We start from the raw sequence: 12,555 nt of genomic DNA, 5'->3' as shown, positions 1-12,555 counted from the left end.
AGCTCGGTGATGGTGTCAGAAGTCAGGACAGTGATTGCCTCTGGGGGAATTGCTGGCTGGGAGAAGGCACGAAGGAACTTTCTAGGCTCCTGAAAATGCTCTACATCTTGAAATGGAGTGTTCACACACACGGGCATACGTAAGAAGTGATTGAACTGATAGTTTAAGATTAGTGCTTTCTGTTAGATACAGGTTAGTGCTCTAAATAAGTTTGTGTTTTTTTTTAATCCTGATGTAGGGCCACATTTTCTATCACTTCTCTCAGAATCTCTGGAAATAGGGCCCAGGCATCAGTATTTTTTTAAAAGATGCCTGGGAGAGAGCCTAATGTACAGCCAGGGTTGTAAGGGGGGCGGTGTGTGGGTGGCTGCAGGGTCTTACAGGCATTTGGGGAGTCTCTGAGCTGCCCCTGGGAAGAATCAGAGACACGAGACACTGTGGGAAGAGCACTGGATCACAGGGGAGGCACCTGGGTTCTCAATTCAGACATGGTTCTCCTACGCCATGCCCGTGGGCAAATCACAAGTCTTTGGGACCTCAGTTTACTCATCTGTGGAAGGCGTGTGGACTCCACCCATCCTGCCCACTTTACAGGGATGTTGCAGAATTCATATGGGATTACAGAAGGGCATGTGCAAAAGGTATAGGGACACACAGGGCAGAGGGTCAACAGAGACAACTCTGCGGTCCCAAAGACAGACGGTCGCCCCCATCTTCCTTCACCGAGGTGCCACTTCGCCATCCTTTCTCCTTCCCCACCTGGTCCAGGGTGGGGCTGGCAAGGCACAGGGACCAGGGGGACGTCAACTCACACTGCACATCCACGCGGATGGACTTGATGGCTGGCACGCCCACGCCATTCTCCGCCTTGCAGTAGTAGCGGCCGCCCTGCGTGCGTGCGATGCGCTCGATGCGCAGGGTCTCGTTAAACACCGATGTCTCCTGGAACTTGTCCGACGCGCTGCCCGCGGTCTTGGTCCACCGAACCTGGATGGGGCCGGGCGGGGCAGTCAGACCCAGCAACCACGATCCCTGCCAGCCCTGCTGTCCAGGGCGGGACACCCCAGGGTGGCAAGCCTGGGAATCCAGGGTCAGAGGGAGGAGGCTTCAGGCAGAGGTATAGTGCTGTGGACCTGTCTGAACATGGCTTGGAGGCTCTTACCTACCTTCTTCTGCTTTTCTTTCTCCATCTGTAAAATGGTGAATATTATCACTTCCTAGGGTTACTGGGAGGGTTAAACGAATATATACTTAGTGCCTGCAAGACCAAGAATTTGGTAAACATTTCTGTTTTAGTCCACTTACTGACTTAGTGACCTCCTGTAGGTCACTCATCTCTCAGCCTGATTTCTGTGCACAAAGGGTTTTTGGGGTACTGTCTCTAAGATGTCCTCCTGGTCTTCACACCCTTCTGTCGCCCCCTCCCCCTTTGTAGGAGCTTGGTGACCAATTGGATATAGCAGGAGTGACAGTCCGTCACTTCTAAGATTAGGTTTTAAAAAGTCTGATTTCCATGTTGGTCAACTTTGAAAAAAGCCAGCTCTGCTGTCACAGGCAGCCTTATGGAGAGGCCTGTTTGGGGAGGAGCTGAAGCCGGGAGCTAATGTGAGTCAGCTTGTAAGTGGACTCCCCAGCCTCCGCCACCCTCACCGGACTGCAGCCCTGGACTCCTGCCCCATCGGGACCTTGTGACAATGTTGTTTTAAGCCCCTAAGTTTCGGAGTGTTATGTAACAATAACTAATAGCATAATGCCCACTTTGCAAAGGTATTATGAGGTTTAGAAACATAATGCCTCATATGCATTAGTCACTCAATACATTTTTATTATTAATATTGCCACAGATTATGGGAAAATGCCAATAATCATATGAGCTACCACTCAAGGTGTTAGAGGTCTAGGAAGACTGGTCAGTTCCAGATAGTTAAGTCTAAAGATGGGGAGGAGAGTGTGGAAGCCTTAGTCTAGGATTGCTTGTTATGGAGAACGGTGAGGACCCCAACCCTGGTGACTAGGTCAGGCCATAGTTCACCACAGGTTGGGGAGAAGCGGGATAAAGGGCAACCTCTGTCACAGGGAGCGGTAGCTCTCATTCCCTCTCCGTCCTGGAGGTTCTAAAACTTGGGAGAATCTAAGGAAACTCATATTTAGATTGAGGGTGCTTTGGAGGCAGAAACTTTTTTTTTCTTTTTGTATTTGATGTTTTATTGTTTTACCATGCTTTTTCTAGGTGGGTTTTATTTACACACTGCTCATGACTTGGTTTGATTTAAACATCTGAGGGCTCTTATCTTTCTTCAGTTCCACAAACTGCTCAGCTTTGGTTTCTTTAAGTTTGCCTCCTCTCTTTATTCTCTATTCTCCTTCCACAATGCCTAAACTTGTGTTGTAGCTTCTTGTTCTATCCTCCATGTTTTTCAATTTCTTTTACACATTTCCTATCTCTTTGTCTTCTCCACATTGCATTATGACTGATTTCCTCAGATCTATCATCCAATTCACTTATTTTCTCTTTAACTATCTCTAAGGTATTAAGGCCAATTTTTTTGAAAAATGACATTATTTTTATTTCTAGGGTCTCTATTTGCATTTTTTCATGTTTAACTGAAGAGGTTTTATAATCTTCTGTCTTACAAATTCTATTTCTTCCATTGTATCTTCCAATTTTCTAAACATATTTGTTTTGAAGATCTTTTTGGATTGCTCTATTTTTTTCTACTCAGGTATGAATTGTTCAATTTGTTGGGTCTATACATTTCAAAATATGTTTTAAATTTCTACTGCACAGGCTTGTATTCAGTGGGATTATCTTCCACAGAAGTCCTTCTTGGGTCCTACAGCCCGTCTGCCGGGTAGCTTTACCAGAGTCCAAGCTAAGGGATTCATAGATGCCAGCCAGTTTTAATGTCAGTTTCCTCACCATGTGAACAGTGCAAGACACAGACAGGTTCAGGGTTATGCTTCCTCATAGTTGATTCTGTTTGTACCAGCACCCCAAAATAGAAAGTCTATTCCCTCTGTGACTCTGGGCTGTGACAGAGTTTCTGTCCTCATTCATAGGTGGTACCAACTCTTATTGAGCTTCCAGCTTTAAGTAGAGTCCAGTTCCAGCCCCCAGCCATGATGGACTGTGGTCTTCACTCCTGCCCTCAGGTGCATGCTGACGTGACTCTGTGCACGCACTCGCAGTCTCTCTGTGGATCAGGCCCCCGTTAGGCTGGATGCTCCGTAATAACAGAGACTCTAGCCGCCTCCTTGAGACCTATCTGTATGTGGTACATGCAGGCAGGTGCTCCTTAAATATTTGTTCTAATTAAACGAACAAAAAATAAAGTTGCAGGCATATCAGAAGAGGTCAGCAGCGCTGGCAGAAGTGGTCATGCACGGGGGAAGGATGGGGAGGGAGGTCCGGCCGGAGCACAGGGCGCGAGAAGGATGGCAGCAGGGCCTGGACGGGAGAAAGCCTGAGTCCCACCCCTCGGGGCTTGACCGGCCCTGGAGAATAACTAGCAGGGACCTGCCAAGGCTACTGAGCAGGGCCGGGCTAGCAGGCCTGGGGGTGATCGTTCCAGGAGCAGAGTGCAGGAATGGATGCTGGAGAAAGGCGAGAGAGAGGCTGGAAGGGCAGTTGAGAGTCTGCTGCGGTGGTCCAGGGGTGGGACAGAAGACCCATCCTGGAGAGGTGCTGAGGAGCAGGGAGGAGACCCAGGCGAGAGCCACAAGCACAGAAGACTTGTAGTCTGCTTAAACATGAGGAATGAGATGGGGCAGAGTCCAAGGTGAGCCCAGGGTCTGAACCCGAGTGGAGGGTTGAAGGGCAAAACCACTGATGAAGACAGAAAAAGAGCCCAGTGCAGTGGCACCTGCCTGTCATGCCAGCGACTCCGGAGGCTGAGGCAGGAGGATAGCGAGTTCAAATTCAGCCTCAGCAACTTAGCGAGGCCCTAAGCAACTCAGTGAGACCCTGTCCCTAAGTAAAATTTTAAAAAGGGCTGGGGATGTGACCCAATAAAGAGCCCCTGGGTTCAATCCCCTGAACCCCGGTACCCATCTCCCGCCCCCCACAAAAAAGAAAAGAAAAAGAAAGAAAACGGAAAGCGGGTGCATGGTTGTGCCTCGGATGGGGATGCACGAGGGGCACAGGATGGCCAGTGCAGCCTCAAGGAGAGATGGCCCAGCTCCCTCCCCGGCTTTGAGGGAGGCCATCCCCATCCTAACAGTCACACCTGACACCAACACCATCCTACATCCAGTGACATTATTTTCACTTCTAAACAAACCTTCAAGAAGCAGCAAACAGTGATAATAGATTGAGGCTGAAAGAGTCTTCAGGGGTTTCCCTGTGCATCTGCTTGTCCCAAGGTCAAACCTATTAAAGGCACCGTGTTCCCAAAATTATCCAGAAAAATAAAAGGATTTCATATTTCTCTGTCCTTCCTAGATCCAATTGCCAACTTTTCTGCTGCTATTAAAGGTCACACAGCTCACCGGCAAACTCCACCCTGCCCTCCAGGCCTCCTCCCCCCTGCCTCCTCCCGCGGGCTCTCGGCCATAACCGGCCAACACTTCCTGCCTGCACGACACACTTGATCTGTGACAAAATGCATCTGGCATTTCCAGATACTTGTCTTCTGTTCCCTTCTAATTGCTTTGGGTCTTTGAACTTCCAGAGTGTGGAGCTAGCCTGCCAGAAGCCTCCTGAAGTTGAGATTATTTTCTGTGTCACATGTAACTCCTGGAGCCCCCAACCCAACAGAGGATACGCTGGAAGGAAGCATGCAAGCTCCAGAGAACCCTGGCTCTGGCTTCAAATTCTGCTTCCAACCTCACCAGAGCTGTGTGGCCTGGGGAGTTTACCCAACCTCTCTGAGCCTCAATCTCCTTAGCTGCAGTGTGATGTTAAATGGGGCCATTCATGGCTTCCTCATGGCATGGCGGTGAGGATTCCAAGAGAAACAACCAGGGAAAGGACCTCGCTTGGTGCTTGGCACACTGTCTGCCCTCCGGCATTGGTTGAAGGTGCATCTGAGGATGCACTGCTCTGAAGACACAAGGGGCGGAGCAGAGCTGAACAACTGCCTGCAGTTTCTCCCCTCAGCTGTCCATGCTTTCAGGTGGATGAGCCCTCGGCCTCCAGCCCTTCCCCAGAGTCCTTTTCCAACTATTTCCTTCTCCCCAGGCTGCCTGGCTCCCGTGCTGCTCCTGCAGCCTGTCGGGCCCTGATCCCCAGGTGGGGCGTGGGCAGGAGGGGCCCTGCCAGGCGGGGCTCACCTGGGGGCGGGGGTGCCCGGTGACCAGGCACTGCAGCACCAGGATGTCCCCCTCCCGGATGGTGTAGACACGCTCGCTGACGTTGTCCTCTTTCACCACACACGCCTGGCCCGCGTGCACGATCTGGGCCTGGGCTGGAGCTGGCAAGAGAGGGTGGAGGGGGTTTAGGTCAGACGCACCAGGGCCAGAGGGCCTGAGCTGCCTCTGGAGAGGCTGGGGGAGAGGCCAGCCTCCACCTGCCCAGGCCATTCCACAGAGCTCCCTGGGGACTGGCCGAGGCTCACCCTCCCCATCCACATCTTGGCTGGGCGCTTCTCTCTCCCTCGGTTCCTCCCCAGAGCGTTTTTTCAGCCAATCACTGGCCCAAACTAGAACACCCCCACCCCCCACCCCCTCTGGGTCTGCCTCGGAGAGTGTGGCTCAGGACCCCGCCCCGCCCCGCAGGGCACCTTCCTGTCTGCAGAGGCCTGTTGGCTTTCCTTGTTCCTGAGCCTGCGCACGCTGCCTCTCCAAGGGACCCAGGCGTCCACAGGGGACTGGCAGCTCTTGAAGGACTGGGGCTCCCCACAGCCTCTCTCCCGATCCCGGGGCAGGGGACCAAGCCTCGGAGATGGCTAGAGGGGCCGCGGAAGATGACTGGAGTGCCATGGCCACGGCCCCCCTCAGCATCTAGCCCCTCTGTCTTAACAGCAGACCCTCCCCAGTCCCCCAGAGCTTGGGCTCTGGGAAGGAAGCAAAGGACCCGAACTTTGCGGCCGCCTGCCCACAGCTGAGAGTGGAGACCTGACACAGGGCACGAGGAACGCTAGGGGATAGGACGGCACACAAAAGATACATAAAACATGTCACTTCCGCCACGAAGGCTTCCAGGACTGCACCCCCCGCCCCCGCCCAGCACGACACCGGAGCGGACCTGTGGGTGCCTCCCATTCAGGGCTGTGCGTTCAGGCCTGCCAGCCTGAGGCTTCCCCTCGGCATCCCCTGCACACAGCAGGTGCTCAGTGAGTCTTCAGTGAATGACTTTGCAAGGCCACCCCTGGGGACACAGAGCCCCAGGAGGCGGAGCAGAGAGAGGCCCTCTGAGGAAGGACCCAGAAGTCTCCATGGAAGAGGCAGCTTTGAACCAGGCCTCGGAAACCAGGAGGCTCTGTGCTGGTTGACTGGACGGAGTCCCACACTAGGCCACCAGGGAAACCTCTAGTGGGACCTCAGTCTTCTCATCTCTGGAGAGGAGAGATGCTCCACCCTAATGTGTCCCACAGATGCCACAGGAACACCTGCCACCAGCACTGATGGAACAGATGTGAACACATCACCGAGGTGCCGTCCACGGACACAGCCTGGTACGGGTCAGGGGACGTGGGGGGACACAGGCCATGCTAAACCATGAGAACCGCAGCTGGCTCCGTGAAGAGTGGCGGCAGCAACCCAGAGTTCGAGCATCCAAGTGACCATCCTGTCTGCCTGGCGGCTGTGGAAGAATGAACCCCAGGCCGGTAGTCAGGAGACAAGCTGTGTGACCTTGGCCAACTCAAGCCACCTCTCTGAGCCTGATCCCCCACCCATAGGAGGGAGGAGGATTAGATCATCTCTGAGGTCTTTTCCAAACCGCATTTTCTATTCATTTTGGAATTGGCACATAGATCCTATATAATGAAGGATATGGAATTAATAAACTTCCAAGACAATGTGTGACCTGGGAGGAAAGAGAAGCCAAAACTTTGAGCCTTCCAATGAATTATCTCCCAGTGACAGAACAAGCCCTAGAAGGGAGATAACCATCAATCCCAGACCGCAGCCCTGCGGGGGGATCCTTTCCCAAATGATTCCCTCCCAGCGATGGTGAAACTACACATCAATCTTGTCCCAGTGTAAATACAGTGACCCTCAAGGTCAGATGGACCCTGGACTCTGAACCCTGAGCCCCCATCCCTGCCCTGTAAAAGCACTGTCTAACCGATACAGTCAGTAAAAACTGTGCCCAGGAAAAACAAGTTCAAGGTATTTACCACCTTTTGCCTACATCTTGTTAAAGTCTTCAAGGACTAAGACCCCCCCGTGTAACCTCCATAACCACACCTCCCCTGTAATCAGTGATGCTTTCTGCCCAGCAAGTGAGCCACCCGACGCCTGACTCCGCTGCCCGCCCGATCAAGGATTTGCTGAGTTGGTGAGGTCCGCACCCATCTCCATTGTTTATATTATCATTATGGTGCCGAAAACGTTTTGGTTATTGTTGCTTACATATGAGATATGGACTCTGGGGACGCAGTCTGACACTGTCACCCTCTGCCATGAAAGTGCACAAACGTCCCCATACATGGGGAAATAGTCATCTGTAGCTAAGGTCCGCAGGAAATCTCAAGAAACAACCTACCACTGGGTGGTGGCGCGCACCTATCATCCCAGCAGCTCTGCTGGCTGAGACAGGAAGATCACAAGTTCAAAGCCAGCCTCAGCAATTTAGTGAGGCCCTAAGCAACTCAGTGAGACCTGTGTCTAAAGAAAATACAAAATAGGGCTGGGGATGTGGCGCAGTGGTTGAGTCCCCCTGAGTTCAATCCCTGGTACCAAAAAATAGAACAAGAAAGAAAGAAAGAAAAGAAAAGAAACAACCTACCAATAGGTGATGCACATGCAGCTTGCTGATAAGACCAGGAGGCCCCGTGGTTGCTTTGAGACCTGGGTGCCTCTCCAGAGGAAGACGACCACTGAACAGGCTCCTGCGGAAGATAAGCTGTGATCTTGGGCTCTGTGGCTTACTCACAGCAGGGTGACAGAAGCTTTGGTGACGATAAGGAATGCTGAAAAGGAGCTGAGAGCTGAACTGTCCCAGGGCACGGCCAGCACAGACAGGGAAGCTGGGACCTGGCCAGGAGACATGGGGCCTCTGGTTTGTGTCCTCGATGGAGATGGGGCCCTAAGTGGGCATCGTGGATGACATTGTTGAGATGATCCAGCTCCCTCTGATAACAGTGACTATTAAGACTGGTGGGAGAGTCAGTAGGGAAGAGATTGGGGCCATCCCTCCAAGAGCTAAAGAACTGGAGAACGTCTCCAGGAGTCCAATAGAAATGCGTGCTTACTACAGCCACACAAAGGTACAGAATATTCATAGCAGCTTTATTCATAATACCTAAAAGCCAGAAGCAACCCATGGGCCATCGAGAATAGTCTGAGTAACTGGTCACAGTGATCCACGCCTGTAATCCCAGAGGCTCGGGAGGCTGAGACAGGGGAATCTCGAGTTCAAAGCCAGCGTCAGCAAAAACAAGGTGCTGAGCAACTCAGTGAGACCCTGTCTCTAAATATAATACAAAATAGGGCTGGGGATGTGGCGCAGTGGTCGAGTGCCCCTGAGTTCAATCCCTGGTACCAAAAAAAAAAAGAGTCTGAGTTAGTAAACTCTGGAATATTCATACAACAGACCAGCCACCATAAATGGAAAAAAGAACTTTGGATAAAACCGACATTGTTGGACCTCACAGACACAATTTGAAAGAACCCAGACCCAGAAGTGTATATCATGTATAATTTCATTTATTTAAAATCTAAAACCAGAAAAACTAATTTTTTGTGTAGTACAAAACCCAAGACCTCACACATAGTGGGCAAGAGCTGTACCACTGAGCTACGCCCTCAGCCCATGGAAGAGTGAATCTTGGGGTGACAGAGGCTTAAGAGTGACAGCCCTTGGGCGGGATGGGGTATCATGTGCTGGAAGGGCACACGAGGCCTTCCTAGGGAGATGGCAGGTCCCAAATGGCAGTGAGCTCTGGTTCTGTGGACGGATGGATACACAGGAAAGATACATCGAGGTATGTGCTTGGGATTTTGCCCTATGTAAGTTAAACCCTGATCTAAAAAAAAATAAAGCTTTCCCCCAACTGTTGATGACCTTAACCATGGAGGTTATGGGAGAGAATCCACTGAGCCTTCCAGTTACCCCTCCCAGCATGGATTCGGCTCCTGGTGTAGACCTTCCTTCTTGAACAAGAGCTCACTGGTACCAAGCACCTAATACCTGCTTGGCTGGGGCGTTTCCATTTGCCTGTCACAGCCCACTGAATGTCCTTAGCACGCGTCGGCCTCTCCTTGACTCTGCTCACCCCCAAATGGCTGGGACGGGTTTCCGACCTGGAACTGCAAAGCCACCCACCCGCGGCACTTCACCCTGCCTCCAGCTCTGCACACCCCGGAGTCTCTGCCAACAGCAGCATTCAATTCAAAAGGCAACCGGGCCAGGCCTGTGTCATGGTGCCCTGTGACATAATCCCTTCATTCAGTCTGTCCAACAACAAATGCTTGGGGGCCTGCGCTGGCTGGGTGCCGGAGATACTGTCATAAAAAGCAACCAGGACCCGCTGCTGGGGAGGCGGACAGCAAACCAGGAAGTAGAGACGAACGGGAGGCTTCAGAGACTGCAACAACTCTAAAACAGGGGGTGTGACAGGACACCGTGGGGAGAGAAGTCTGCTCTAGAAAAAATGGAAGAAGCGGAGTTACGGAGGCAGAGAATCTAGGACTCATTTCCAGCTCTGCTACCCACTAGCTGGATGACACTGGGCAAGTTACTTAACCTCTCTGAGCTTCAGCCTCTTCATTTGTAAAACGAGAACCACGGTGGCTTCTCCCAGGGCTGGTGTGAGGTTTAATGCAATCTGTGTAAAACATGGGCCAAATAGCATGTGTTCGCTCCACAAATGACAGTTCCCGAGGTGATTAAACAGAAGGAGATGGGGCAGGAGGGCTCCTGCCGTGGCCCCCTTGCATCCCGGGGTGAAAGTGCTCAGAGCAGGCACTGAACTGGCAGGGATGTCTCATGAAATGTTCAGAATACATGCTGAGGGCCTCAGGGCCTCAGAGGAGCTGGAAAATGGGTGGGGGAGCCACGAAGCCCCTCTTGAGCAGCCCTCCCTTTCACACTTAGTGCGTGGCTTTCAGCAAGTTACTTCTGCCTTAACGGTGTTCCCTAAAACATTCCCTGATAACCCATTGCAGAAGATTTTCACTGCAAAATAAAGATACCAAATGTTCTTTCTCTCCAGACAGACTCAGCACACAGATGATATCGGTGAAGGCTCTGATAAGTCCTGCGGTCAACACACCCCAGGTTGCTCAGTGTTAAAATGGAGCTGTCGTGAAGAACACAGAAGCAACCTCGCGTGAACTTCTCAGAGCAGTGTTGGGACGGAGCAGCCTGGGGTCAGCCGCATGGTTCTCTGGACGATCCACGTTCCTCTCCAGAGCCCACCTCCCCGGGAGCCTGCACCCTGCCTTCTGTGCCCCAGAAGCTGTGGGTGGCACGTTCCTGGGGTCTGCTGTGCATTTCTAAGCTCCTCCCATCAGATCTGAGGGGCACAAAGGGCTAGTGATATTTAACCTCCTTGGCAGAGGATGGAGGTCGTCACAGAGCTGTGACTTGAACCTAGGCCTTCTGCCTTGAAGTATGGGGCTCTGTTGACCGCCCCAGTCCCTGACCCCAGGAAAGCTATTAAAATGCAAATTCCCAGGCCCTGACTCAGGGCAGGGGGCAGGGTTTGTATCTGGAAGAAGCTCCCCAGCAACTTCAAGGCACTTGGACTTCTCCTCTGCCCCACACATTGGTGGAGAGAAAATTGAGTGGAATTTTGGAATCAACTATATTCCCCTGCCTCTGGTCTGGGAGACTTGGCTACCTGCTCTCCTGAGCTGTGTGGACAAACCTCCACAGAAAAAGAAAAGTGTGTACCCTACAGCATTCTTTGACAACCCATTGCAGATTTTCACTGCCAAATAAAGATGCTAAATGCTCCTCCCTCCCTCTACCAGAGAGACTCAGCACAGAGGATATTGTCAAAGGCTCTGGTAAGTCCTGCAGTCAACACATCTGTAGAACTCTGCTTTATCCTCCTAATGCTTTCCAAATTCGCTTGACCATAAGATCCTTCCTTCACAGAATGCCTCTTAACACTTAAGATAGATGGAGGGAAAACGAGGGAAGAAATGCAGATCTAAAGCTTCACACAAAAGTACTTTGGGCCAGGTAGGGTGGCACACACCTGTCAACCCAGTGACTCCAGAGGCTGAGGCAGGAGGATCTTGAGTTCAAAGCCAGCCTCAGCAACGTATGGAGGCCCTAAGCAATTCAGTGAGACCCTGCCTCTAAATAAAAAAACTAACTGGGGTTGGGTAACATGCTCCCTCTCCAGCCCCTTGGTCGAGAACAGCCAAGTAGCAAGAGAAATGTCATGCTAGGAAAGTGTCCTAGCAAGGGCAGCCAACGTAGGACTCCTCTAGCCTATCAGCTCACTCCGTCCCTCTCCAGAAAGTGTACATACCCCAGAGGTGTAGGTGGGGATGGGGTCTGCCAACACAGCAGGCCAGAGAGGCGGCCCCAGACCCTCAGGGATGCAGGGAAGGCAAATTCCACCCACTCCCCGTGGTCAGTGACTCTGTCCCCATGAGGGAATCTCCTCCTGGTTGCTAGTGGGTGCTGTCCCGTGTGCACGGGCATGTCACAGCACTAGGACGCTCAGCCAAGACTGGCCAGCCGCAGAGGAAAGGCCCCGCTTCCCTCAGCTCCCTCCCGCCCTGCATTTAGAAAGGCCGGTCCTGGGGCTGGGGCTGTAGCTTAGCAGGCAGGAAGCCCCAGGTTCCCCCCAGCACCAAACACTAAAGCATGAAAGTAAAAAGTTTCCATGGTGGCTTCACACAGAACTGGGGCTGTCGCCCACCTCCCGCTCCTGACCTTCCAGGGGAAATATGTCTGCAGGCTGGGAAACTGCCAAGAGCAGAGATGGGTGCAGAGGAAGGAGGCGAAGGAGAGAAGGGGCACTGGGACCTCGGCACCTGGAGCGGGTTCAGTCTGCCCACAGACTGCAGGGCGGACAGACACCCTCACCGCCTCCCAGAAGCATCGCTGCGTGTTCTGGGCAAGGCAGCACAGACCTGGGATCTGTCTTGGTCCTGGTTTCCATCAGTCATTCAACAAACCTGCTAAACTTGCTGCCGGGGTTCCAGGGGGCTGTGGCCCTCAGGCCCTGCACCAAAGAGGCACAGTCCAGAAGAGCCAGATTGAATGGTGCCTGTGAAGCCCCCTGAGAGGCCGGAGTGAGGCTCAGTGGTGGAGCTTGGGCTTGGCTGCAGGAGGCCTGGTTCAGTCCCAGCACCAAAACAAAAGGGCCTGCTGAGTGCAGAGAGAGGTCCCCGTGAGCCAGAGACCTGCTCTGTCTCGGGTCTCCCATCCCATCCCCATAACATAACAAGAGCCGTAATTACTGCCCTTATTGAGCATTTACTCTG

General features: G+C 52.5%; 1 protein-coding gene across 2 annotated transcripts in view; it reads right to left on the bottom strand.

The window, feature by feature from the left end:
• MDGA1 (MAM domain containing glycosylphosphatidylinositol anchor 1) overlaps window positions 1-12,555 on the bottom strand; it is a 59,666-nt gene that overhangs the window by 23,020 nt on the left and 24,091 nt on the right. For both annotated transcript variants that reach the window (XM_079148398.1, XM_079148399.1), the window contains exons 2-3: window positions 5,272-5,411; window positions 813-987 (exon numbers count right to left, since the gene is read on the bottom strand). In XM_079148398.1, the coding sequence (XP_079004524.1) occupies window positions 813-987; window positions 5,272-5,411 (315 nt within the window). The remainder of the gene's footprint in view (window positions 1-812; window positions 988-5,271; window positions 5,412-12,555) is intronic.

The sequence above is a fragment of the Sciurus vulgaris genome, assembly GCF_902686455.1.
Source record: "Sciurus vulgaris genome assembly, chromosome: 7".
Classification (NCBI taxonomy): Eukaryota; Metazoa; Chordata; class Mammalia; order Rodentia; family Sciuridae; genus Sciurus; species Sciurus vulgaris.
Note: the sequence above shows the minus strand (reverse complement) of the source record. Positions and strands in the feature narration are given on the sequence as shown.